At 36.2% G+C, this 12,415-nt stretch overlaps 1 protein-coding gene across 1 annotated transcript; it reads right to left on the bottom strand.

Annotated features, from left to right (window-relative positions):
- Nucleotides 1-478: 478 nt before the first annotated feature.
- Nucleotides 479-6,352, bottom strand: LOC131362976 (class I histocompatibility antigen, F10 alpha chain-like). Its single transcript, XM_058405363.1, has 6 exons — nucleotides 6,203-6,352; nucleotides 4,190-4,441; nucleotides 3,447-3,734; nucleotides 2,028-2,300; nucleotides 1,667-1,771; nucleotides 479-1,472 (listed from the first exon to the last, which is right to left on the bottom strand). Exons 1-5 carry the CDS (start codon nucleotides 6,267-6,269, stop codon nucleotides 1,668-1,670), a joined length of 984 nt encoding a protein of 327 aa, XP_058261346.1. The 5' UTR covers nucleotides 6,270-6,352; the 3' UTR covers nucleotides 479-1,472; nucleotide 1,667.
- Nucleotides 6,353-12,415: the final 6,063 nt, after the last annotated feature.

A 12,415-nucleotide genomic window follows, 5' to 3' on the forward strand; every position in this document is an offset into this window, starting at 1 on the left:
GTTTGATCACACTCCTTCTGGTCCGATACGTGCCATCACCGTTAGACCGAACATTTTAGAATAATGTACATTTATTTTCAAAAAAAAAAATTAGAACAGCAGTCAGTTAAAAGCACTACAACTAGAACAACCCTGACCACTGAAACATCTTAACAACTGTTTAATTGTTCGTTTTAATGTTTGTCCTTGCATTTCTAATAAGGCTTAAAAAAGATAACAAAATTAAAAAAAAAAAAAAAAGAACAAACATGACGCAAAATAAAAGCCATCTAACAAAAACAGACAAACAAACATGTTAGACAAAGGAACAAACAAAAGTCTGGGACAAAACTAAATACAATATGGAAATACATAGACAGGTATTCACTAGACACATGATAAGAATAACAGGTGAAGAAAACAACAAAACATGAACATATAGGAGAAAATTAAAGCAAAAACATGCTGGAGGAAGTGAAGTGATAGCTAGCTAGATAGATAGATAGATAGATACAACTTTATTGTCATTGCAAAGTACAGGTACATAGCAATGAAATGCTGTTTAGCATCTACCAGAAGTGCAAATAGTAGAAATTGTGCAAATGAACAAGTGGAGATAAATATGTAAATATGTACATCAATAAATAAGGCTATGTCTATGAGTGTGCATAGAAAAGTGTGATGAGAACAATACTCACAGCTTCATCAGCTGGATAATTCTTAAAACAAGACTTAAAAAGTAATACAGAGATTTAAAAAAGAAAACAGTAAAGAGTAAAATAGTAAATAAACCCTACATAATAAAGTGTAGTGTATTGTGTAAAAGATACAAGATATATCTACACAAAAACAAAAGGAAGCCAAATAAATGATATTAATTGAGGCTGTACTGCCTCCTATAGGCTGTAGTAAAAGAAGTAAAATTAATAAGAGAGAATATTTAGCTGGAAAAGAAAGTCAGCATCCTTTATAGACTAGTAAAGTGCAAGAATATCAAAAAAAAGGGGGGAAAAAAGCCCAGTCATACATTATGGGTTAAATAATTAGTGATACACCTACAGTACAGACCAGTGATGGTTGTTCCAGTGAGTTTAAGGGGTTAAAATATCCAGAGATTTCATTAAGTAAATATTGTGTAGTGGTTTCTGATTGTGTTTTAAACACAGTTCTCCGAAATGAAAGCGTAATACATCTGTTATTCTAAAAACAAATATAATAACAATAATGTAAATGTAATAATAATAAACATTTTGGAAATGTTTGGGATTCAATTGTGCAAAACTAAATAACACTTTGAGAATTAATGCTAGTGTTGAGCATTACGTGACAAATATACTTCAAAATCTCAGACTAATCCTGAAATACTGTAAGAAAAGTAGGGGATAAAACCCACAGAACAAAAAGAAATTCTCAGGATCCTTGATTTACATTAGGTAGACATTATGATAGACAGCAGTGATCTTTTCATGAGTGGTCATTTTCCATCACAGCAGCTGTGAGGAGGAAGAACAATAAGAAAAGAGAATCAAGATCAACATGGCTTGTTTGAACTGTAACAACAAATGTTAAGGGAAAATTTGTATAGAAGATTGTATGTAATTATTATAATGTCATAACCTGTATATTCAGTGTCTCTAAAGAAAGAGACAATAGACAGAGACACAGATTTTCACACTTCCACACTTACCTTAATTTTGACAGAAGCCTCGAATTAGGAGCCCAACTACAATGACCATGAAAATGAAGCCTGGTGCAATCCAAACAGGAAGCCTGTTCAGTTTCTGCTCTTTACCTTCAAGCAAGAAAAGATAGATATGGTCTAAGACATGACAAGAAAATCTGTTCATCTGAACAGATTATTAACTAAATTTATAATAAACAAATTGAACAGGATCAAACATCTGACCTCTGGGGAAAAGATAATATGCAGTAATGTCAAAGTATATTTAATCTATGTATAATATAAATATGAAACATCCAATACATAACATAAAATTCAATGAATTATGCAAATATCATTATTAATATTAAGACATGTAACTTCATACCCCATGTGATGGTAATATTTCCCTCTAGGCTGCTGTGATGTACAACACAGCTATACTGCTGATCTTCTGTGCTCCCCTCAGGTTTGATCACACTCCTTCTGGTCTGATACGTGCCATCACCGTTAGGTAGCACATTGTTCATCTCGTCATCCACCAGCTGTAAATCTGCCCCCATCCACTTCACCTGCACTGCTCTGGGGTAAAACCCAGTCACATGACATGTGAGGAGAGTGGAACCAGCTCTATGCCTCTCAAAAAGCCTCACGTCTGGAGCTAATCAACAACAACAACAAAACATCTTTTACATAATATCTTTTACATAATGTACAAAGCAAAAAGGCATTATGTGTGTAAATTTGAAGAGGCAATATGCAAAATGTCTGCTACAACCAAAAGTTCAGACACAAATGATAGACACTGATGCACAACTTGCACCGACCAGGCATAACATTATGACCACCACACCTGTTGTTGTGCTCATCAAAACAATTCCTGAACCATTTTTGCTTTGTGGAAAGGCATTATCCTGCTGAAAGAGGCCACAGCCATCAGGGAATACCGTTTCCATGAAAGGGTGTACATGGTCTGTAACAATGCTTAGGTAGGTGGTAAGTGTCAAAGTAACATCCACATGGATGCCAGGACCCAAGGTTTCCCAGCAGAACATTGTCCAAATTGTCCATGACACTGCCTCTACCGGCTTGCTTTCTTCATCCTGGTGTCATGTGTTCCTCAGGTAAGAAACGCACATGCACCCGGCCATCCACGTGATGTAAAAGACAACGTGATTCATCAACCCAGGCCATCCTCTTCCATTGCTACATGGTCCGGTTCTGATGTTCACATGCCCATTCTTAGTGCTTCTTGCAGTGCACAGGGGTCAGCATGGGCACCCTGACTACTCTGGTCAGCTTCATACGCAAAAGACTGCGATGCACTGTGTATTCTGACACCTTTCTGTCAGAACCAGCATTAACTTCTGCAATTTGAGCAACAGTAGCTCATCTGATGGATCCGATCACACGAGTCAGCCTTCGCTCCCCATATCCATCAGTGAGCCTTGACCACCCATGACCCTGTTGCCAGTTCACCACTGTTCCTTCCTTGGACCAACATTTGATAGATACTGACCACTGCAGACCGGGAACACCACACAAGAGCTGCAGTTTTGGAGATGCTCTGATCCAGTGGTCTAGCCATCACAATTTAGCTCTTCATCAAACTCGTTCAAATCCTTACTCTTGTCCATTTTTCCTGCTTCTAATACATCAACTTTGAGGACAAAATGTTCACTTGCTGCCTAATATATCCCACCCACTAACAGGTGCCATGATGAGGAGATCATCAGTCTTATTCACTTCACCTATAATGTTATGCCTGATCGGTGAATATAATTATTACATTTGTTACATATCTTACCATTCCTCCTGTTGACATGAGGAGAATGCCCTAAGAACATCCTAAGGCGGTCAAAACAGATCTCTTTATAGAAAAACACCATGCGTTCAAGCCTGGCTTTATTCTCCTCCCTAATTCTTTTATATATGCTGGCTTTAGAAACAGAAGCGATGAACCTCTTATTGTCTATATCAAAACTTAAGAAGTCCTTCCCATTGAGTGCGTGGGTTAACACTGATTTGATTGTGCCATTTGCATAGAGGTCACAGCGACTGTAGCCTTGGTATATATTGTGTTCTGAATAAGTGCCTGTAATAGAGAAGGAAATAAGAAGGCAGATGGAAGTTTACATCTGAATATATTACCAGAATGTAAATATAAAACCATGCTGCTACCTACTGGTCATATTTTTTAACTACAATATCAAACATGCTTAAAGTTCTGAGTGGGCTTTTCAGAGACTGTCAGTTAACATGGGGAAGACAGATGTCAGATGGCTCCTCTTTTGTTTTTAGAGTAAATTCCACCATACACAGTTATAAAATGCATAAAGGGCTGGCAGGTCTGATACAGACTTTTTTCCCTTTGCTTTCTGGTATTCTTTTTTATCTAATCTCTCATCCACATTTCCTACAGTCGAAACTACATAAAACTACATGAAACACACGGTGCATGAATTTTTAGATTAAATGCAATTCATTAAACTTTCTAAAAAAAAACAAGCAAACTATGTATTGAATACTCTAATCTTAGTTTTGAGGTACCTGAAAGGTTGTACTGCTTGGCTTTTTCGAGAGCTGAAGTCATTTCTGCTCTGTTGCTGTGTGATAAAGCAGTGGTCTCTTCCCAGTGTTGCTGACCAGCTGTGGTGTTGAGCCATTTAGGACATGGTGCTGTTGACTTCATGTTACTGTCATAGTAAAATACAGTTACATCATTCACAGTGACTCTCTCTGTGTACATGGGAAGGCTGAGGCCTTCAGAGCCGAGGAACTGCCAAGTGATGAAATGAACATCTGCAAAATAATAAAGGCAGATATGAAACATCTAAGTTTACAGATACAGTCAGCTCAGATTAAAAAATCTGGAAGTTTAAAAAAAGAAAGAAAAAAGAAATAGTTTGGCTTTGTCCAATGTTTTTCTGCCTATTATATACACCAGTCAGCCATAACATTAAGTCCACCTGCCTAATATTATTCAGGCAAATCGAGGCATGGACTCCACAAGACCTCTGAAGGTCTGCGGCAGATCCTGTAAGATAAGAGGGGGGTCTCCATGGATCTGACATGTTTGTCCAGCACATCCAACAGACACTAGATCAGAATGAGATCTGGGGAATATGGAGGCAAAGTTCCTGAGAGATTTCTATTATTAAAAGGTTATCAAGACATTAGAGAAATGTTCTCCAAACTTTCTCAAGTTCACGAACGGCTCAAATTATTTAAAGGTTCCCAGGATGTTAGAGAAACTTTCTCCAAACCCACAAGGTTATTTACACACGTGGACAAAATTGTTGGTAGCATGTCTTCTCCAGACTGCATGTTTCAGCTCTTTCCACAGATATTCAATAGGATTTAGATCAGGGATCATAGAAGGCCACTTGAGAATTGTCCAATGTTTTGTCCTTAGCCTTTCTTGGGTGTTTTTAGCTGTGTGTTTTGGGTCATTATCCTGTTGGAGGACCCATGTCCTGCGACTGAGACCAAGATTTCTGACACTGGGCAGCATATTTTGCTCCACAATGCCTGCACAGATTCAAGACATCCTGTGCCAGATGCAGCAAAGCAGCCCCAGAACATAACCGAGCCTCCTCCGTGTTTCACACTAGGTAGAGTGTTCTTCTCTTTGTATGCTTCATTTTTGCATCTGTGAACATAGAGCTGATGTATCTTGCCAAAAAGTTGCAGTTTTGTCTCATCAGTCCAAAGGACATTCTCCCAGAAGCTTTGTGGCTTGTCAGTATGCATTTTGGCAAATTCCAGTCTCACTTTTTTATGGTTTGCTTTCAACAGTAGAGTCCTCCTCGGTCGTCTTCCATTAAGTCCACTTTGGCTCAAACATGGACGGATGGTGCAATCTGACACTGATGAACCTTGACCTTGGAGTTCACCTCTAATCTTTTTGGAGGTTCTTCTGGGCTCATTAGGCACCATTTGCGTTATCTGTCTCGTCAATTTGTCACCAATTTTCCCATTTGTGGCCACGTCCAGGGAGGTTGGCTACAGTCCTGTGGATCTTAAACTTCTGAATAATATGTGCAACTTCACAGGAACATCAAGCTGCTTGGAGATGGTCTGATAGCCTTTAGTTTAACATGTCCCTATGGTCAAATTATTTTTAATCTTTTCTAGGGGTACCATCATTTTTGTCCAGGCCAGTTTCTTTAGTTTTTTTTTAAATGCTTCTTCTTGACAATGCCAAAGCAATGTCTGATGTTCATTAGTCAATTTTCAGTAATTTTTTTATTTATTTATTATCACTTTTGTCAGTTTTAAGTTATTTCAGTAACCATTGTGAGTTTTTCTTTCTTTAATTGAAGGGCATCAACAATTGTCCAGGTGTGTATTTCCATAAAGAATATTTAAAGAAAAATCTGTTCTGGACCCCGATAATAATAATAATAATAATAATAATAATAATAATAATAATAATAATAATAGTTGGTTTGCACTGGCACAAGCTTATTTTCGCATGTATATGCAGATAATATCCATTTTGCCTTTAAGCTAAAGCATAACATAGCAAAGATGACGCAGTTCACAGAAAATAGCACTCACCATCACCAAACAGCCGGAGAGGATGTAAGAAACAGATTAAAATGTAAAGGAATTTCCTTTCATTCATATTTCATTGTTTATTTTGTCGATAAAACTGCTAAAATCTGCGTGTTGACACTGAAGATACTGAAAGTGAAAGTGGGCGTGTTTGTTTACTAGCGGAAGATTTTAATAAAAGTTTTTTTTCTCAAATATATAAACATTTGATTGGAGATACTACATTTTTACAGAGTTTTCACACGTTTAATAACATTTCAACAATAACATTTACAGGTTAAAGTAGCTTAAATGTATTTGGAGTTAATTTTAACATGAACTACATATCCCAGAAAACTGTGGTGTGATTATGAACCAGATTGCTTGAACAGATTGCTGACATCATATCCGGTTACTGTGTCTACATATGAGCAATATAATGGAAAAAATAACCCCATAATTTCAGCAAATCTGTAATTTATTTACAAATTAAAATAACAAATTAAACGGACAGTGGGTGCCCGTGGGACTTCAACAGTAGTGTTTTATTTCACTGTATCTATTTCACTACGTACATTTCTGAAAGGAAATTATATTACAAATATTTAATACATAATCCGATAACAAACATAAAAAACCCAAATGACCAGAAATAGCTTCAAAGTGATAAAATCTGCCGAATTAAATGTATTTGGGATTGTGCTTTTAATGTAAATCTATTACACAGGACTCACATAAGGATACGGACTTTTATTATTTATTTTTAAGCCCATGTAAGCACTTATTAAAGTTTTATGATGTATTTTTTGTTATGTACAGGTGCTGTATCTAGATATGGCAAGCAGATTAATGTATACACCGCAGCCTGCTTTTCCTGCAGCTTGAGTGACAGATGTCTCGTCCAATCAGAGATAAGAATTCCAAACGCAAACTTTACCTACCGTTTCCAATCTGAATTGTTGTCGTGTTTTCTCATTTGCTATTTTGTTTTTGTTTTTGGATTTATTATTTTGTTTTGTAATTCTGCGGCCACCATAAAATATCCTTAATAACATGCAGGAAAAAGATGTAATTATTTAACATTTTGTATGTTTATCCTTGTACAGCCACTAGGCGGCGGTAAAGGCAACGTGAAGGTGGGGGTGTGTACAGATACAGAGCTGGTGATGAGGCTATAGATGAAGCACATGATTTATTTATTCATTCTTTCATTTATTTATTTATTCATTCTTTCATTCATTTATTCCATATGAACATTTTCTCTGTTTGTTAGCTGCAGTAATACACCATTACTTTAGTTCATCTAATTTTGCTCTTGTGATTTGGTGTAATAAATGTGTTATTCTGTGAAATTATATTTCAGGTTAATTCTTACTTCATCTTGATGACCAGATCTTGTTTCATAAAAAAATCTGAGATGGTTAAAGTTATCTAAATAAAGTCTGCATTGAATCAGGTGATCTCTTTGTCCTTTAAAAGAGACTTAGTGAGGCTGTAGAAACCTCAGACTGTGTATAGATTTTGAACATTTATAAAGTTTTTTATAGAATGGCCCAGTAAGGTCTCTGTATCCGATTCCTTGGGATTTTCAGTAAGCTATGATTTCTTTGTGAACCCTAGAACAGATGGGTATCTTTATATGTGTGTTTGCAATTATCTGATTAGCTTAAAATTACTGGAGGTATGCAGTAACAAACACATCAACTTAATAGATGAGTTTAATAGGTACATTTCCTAAAACGATAAGAACACAGTAAGATCACTGCTGTCTGTTATGTTGTCTACCTAATCTATATGAAGGATCCTGAGAATTTCTTTTTGTTCTTTGGGTTTCTCCCCCTACTTTTCTTACACTATTTCAGGATTAGTCTGAGATTTTGAAGTATATTTGTCACGTAATGCTTAACACTAGCATTAATTCATAAAGTGTTATTTAGTTTTGTACAATTGAATCCCAAACATGGTATTACATTTGTTTTTACAATAACAGATGTATTACACTTTCATTTCGAAGAACTGTGTTTAAAACACAATCAGAAACCACTACACAATACCTCAGGGAATATTTACTTAATGAAATCTCTGGATATTTTAACCCCTTAAACTCACTGGAACAACCATCACTGGTCTGTACTGTAGGTGTATCACTAATTATTTAACCCATAATGTATGACTGGGCTTTTTTCCCCCTTTTTTTTGATATTCTTGCACTATAAAGGATGCTGACTTTCTTTTCCAGCTAAATATTCTCTCTTATTAATTTTACTTCTTTTACATCAGCCATAGGAGGCAGTACAGCCTCAATTAATATCATTTATTTGGGTTCCTTTTGTTTTTGTGTAGATTTATCTGAGTGTTTTACACAACACATTACACTTTATTGGATGTAGGGTTTATTTACTATTTTACTCTTTACTGTTTTCTTTTTTAAATCTCTGTATTACTTTTTAAGTCTTGTTTTAAGAATTATTCACTGATACAGCTGATAAAGCTGTGATGAAGCTGCGAATATTGTTCTCATCACTTCCCCCAGCATGTTTTTGTTTAGTTTTTGCTTTAATTCTCCTATATGTTCATGTTTTGTTGTTTTCTTCACCTGTTATTCTTGTCATGTGTCTAGTGAATACCTGTCTATGTATTTCCATATTGTAATTAGTTTTGTCCCAGACTTTTGTTTGTTCCTTTGTCTAACATGTTTGTTTGTCTGTTATATATATATATATAATTTTTTAAGCATTATTAGTAATGCAAGCACAAACATTAAAATTAACAATTAAACGATTGTTAAGTTGTTTCAGTGGTCAGTTGTAGTGCTTTTAATTGACTATTGTTCTAATATTTTTTTTAAATAAATGTACATTATTCTAAAATTAATTTTATATATTCTATGTCTATACTCTAGATGTTGATCTTTTAATCTTTTTGGAGGATTTTCTCCCAGGTTTGGTGTTTGTTGTTCAGCAGAATCTCCTCCGCTTTCAGCTCAAATGCTTTAAAGCCATTGGATAATTAATCGGTTGTTTGGGTTGTGGGACTACTTTCTCCAAGTAAACAAGAAGACAACCATAATGTACATCGGCAGTAGTAATTTTGCTGATTTCCATATGTGAATTTAAAAAAAAACCCCAACAGATTGAGTAACAGAGCTGAAGTTATTTTAGCAGCTTCTTTCAGCAGGGTTTGTTCAGGGTTTGTGAACAGGGCCACATCCTGTCATTCTTATATAAGGCTGGTGGCAGAACTAATGAGTTGAGCGAACACTGATGAAATGATTCCTACAGTGAGCTACAGAAACTCCTTACAGCATATATCCTGACAGAGATGCACTGGAAATCAACTGACTGAATTATTCTCAAAAACAGCCTCAGAAAGGACTGATCCCATACACATCAGGGGTTAAGTCAGATCGGTGTATTTTTCCCTCACTCAGTGTGGCTGTAGTGTGGTTATATAAATACGTAAGCTGGACTAAGCTCAGAGATGAATGACGGCTTTGTGTGAGAGCAACACCATCGTCATCAGCTACACTCAGGGACAGGCACGAACTGTTCGCTACAACAACCAGGAGGGAAAATATACACAAACGTATCAGTGCTAATGTTACATTTTCATATAATGAGAATTATTTAACCTTGTATAATTTCAAGATATTTCCATTATTTTGTAATTAAGTATGTTTAACTAGCATCCGTATCCATGGTAATGGCATTAGAAGGGAATCCTAATGATTTAATTAATTTATTTTAATCAATAATTCACCTTCAGACTATAATTTGCTTCCAAAGTGAACTGACCGGTCAATATTACAACACAACTGATAATATTAGAAAACGTTTCCTTTTTTTTTTCTTTACAAATAAACATCACAGTATCATGATACTTAGATACAACCGATTGACAATCCCACGTTTGTCCACCAGAGGTCATCGTGCCCTGAAAGCTGATTCGATACCAACGATTGTAAAAGCATACATCCAGTATACAGCCTGATTTACCTCACACTCCTTAACTCGTGTCACTAAACTAAACACTAACTGTGTAACACCTGAAGTTACAGCATCACCTCTGACCAATACAAGGACACTGGACTGACGCTGACACTGGAGACTCCTTCCAACACTAACTTCCTAACTAAATATCTCTTCACAGAAAACTGCTTCATATAAATAAATCTATTAGTCTGAGATTATGTGAGATCTCCATCACACGATGCCATGTAAATGGGCCGTTACTATAGAAACGATACCATATTCGAAAGGATGTGTTAATTTAACCTGACGACATAGAAAATGAATCAACATCCTCTGACCAATCAGATTTTAACAACACTATGGTTTGAACATTTAAAACATAAAGTTCAAACTTTTTTAGCAGTCTAGTTTATTACCCTAACTGATTCGAAATCTCCGCCATAGAGAGAACCAAACCCCAGAAAAGCTGCTAATTCCTGAGGTAATTATGTAGAACATTATGGTGCTCAGTTTAAACATGCTGATGAATGGACACAGTGTTCAGCCTGTGACACGCCAAACCAAAACAAAGTGTGTGAAACATACAGGTCACCTGAGGTCTTTAGAAATCAAGACACAATGAAAACTAGGTTCTATATGTTCTGATACTCATACTATATGTCATTATATATAAAATATCATCATGAAAGCTGTTTCTATCTCATGTTCCAGCCAGGTTTTGGTTTAAGACTCATTTACAAGGTAGCTGTTTTATTGGCTTCCTTAAATCTTCTCTTACATGGGAAAACAGGGAAGCTATCAGGAAAACTGTTTCTTGGCAGGGTTCTCACACACACTGAGGAGCTGAAGAACCCTTATGGCAAGAGACATCACCTGGCAGTCTTCATCCAGCAAGGTGTTTCAGTGGACCGAACTGAGCAATGCTGCAGTAAAATCAATTCAAGTATGTAAAACAACTTCTGTCGCAAATCCTTTCTTGTGGCTTATCACAAGCAAATTATTTTAGCTGAATTCTGGCACGCTTATAGAAATAGATGGAGCAGGATGCAAAGATGAAGGTGTTTACTGATCAAAGCCAGGGTTGGTCCACAAGCAGGAATTATCAAAAGGTGAATATCCATAATTATAAATAAAACAGACACTGGCATCAAAACCAGGAAACTGGTAAGCTAAAAAGCCAAGAAACAGGAAGCACAAGATGCCAGGAAAGTGAGAAACACATTTACATAAAATTAGCCTTTGTTAAGGCACATGAGAAACATGAGGGTATAAATGGACAAGCTATTTAGGTACTAAACAGGTTACAGGTGGACACCATCAGTAACATATACAAAGAGGTGGAGAAATGACCAGGAAGTGAAATGAAAGAATGTAGATAAGAGACAAGTTCTGCTGTGATTTGGGACACAAAGGCAGCTCATTGAGAAAGGAAACTTTTTTATCATTTCAGGGTTTAAAGGTGATTTAACAGAGAGCTATATGTTTACTCTCAGCTTTATCTTAATTTACTGATATGTCATCAGTCCATGGCGCTAACCAAAGGAGCTAATGTGAAGCGCAGAGTAAAATCCTCTCAGTGTACAAGGAAGGTACGCATCAAGACTCTTATATGTTCTGGCACCAAGATGGTGGAATAGACTTCCCCTAGACAAGCAAAACAGCTGAGTCACACAATGCGTAAAAACCTTCCTGAAGTGCTTAAATTAGCAACTGCACTGAAATAAATAAATAAATAAATTCATTCATTCATTCTGGCTGTATTTCCCTCCAACAGTGTTTTAGACTGATAGTGTTTTAGACTTAGTCTGTGACCTAGTGAAGCAGAATCAGTGTATTGACTGACAGACACTTAAAAAAGAGGCCATTCTGGATAAACGCAACTGCCTAAATGGCAAAAATGTAAATGTAAACAAATAAGACAGTTATTACATCATGCTAGCAGGTTAGTTGCACTATCCAGACTTTTTCTGCAGCTCATCATTCACTTTTTTTTGGGAATTGAAAAGTGCTAGCTCAGTGGTTAAGGCATTAAACTGCTGAATGAAAAGTCACAAGTTCAGATCCCAGTGCTGTCAAGCTGCTGGACCTCTGAGCAACAGTCAAATACTCAGTTATATAACAAAGATAAATGTGATTCACTCTGACAGCCAAAAAGAGCTGTAAAAGTAGGTTACCTCTGCTGTTAACAGTTCTACACTTCTAATAATTACAGTGATCATTGAAAACAATATCACCATAATATTGTAAAATATATTCAATGGTTATA

The sequence above is a fragment of the Hemibagrus wyckioides genome, linkage group LG12 (assembly GCF_019097595.1).
Source record: "Hemibagrus wyckioides isolate EC202008001 linkage group LG12, SWU_Hwy_1.0, whole genome shotgun sequence".
NCBI lineage: Eukaryota > Metazoa > Chordata > Actinopteri > Siluriformes > Bagridae > Hemibagrus > Hemibagrus wyckioides.

Excerpts from the sequence above, each read along its gene's own strand:
- LOC131362976 (XM_058405363.1), bottom strand. The coding sequence starts at position 6,269 with ATGAATGAAAGGAAATTCCTTTACATTTTAATCTGTTTCTTACATCCT. Across the intron at positions 2,301-3,446 it reads TCATGTCAACAGGAGGAATG|CTCCAGACGTGAGGCTTTTT; the intron begins GTAAGATATGTA and ends GTTGTTGATTAG. Across the intron at positions 1,772-2,027 it reads AAATATTACCATCACATGGG|GTAAAGAGCAGAAACTGAAC; the intron begins GTATGAAGTTAC and ends TCTTGCTTGAAG.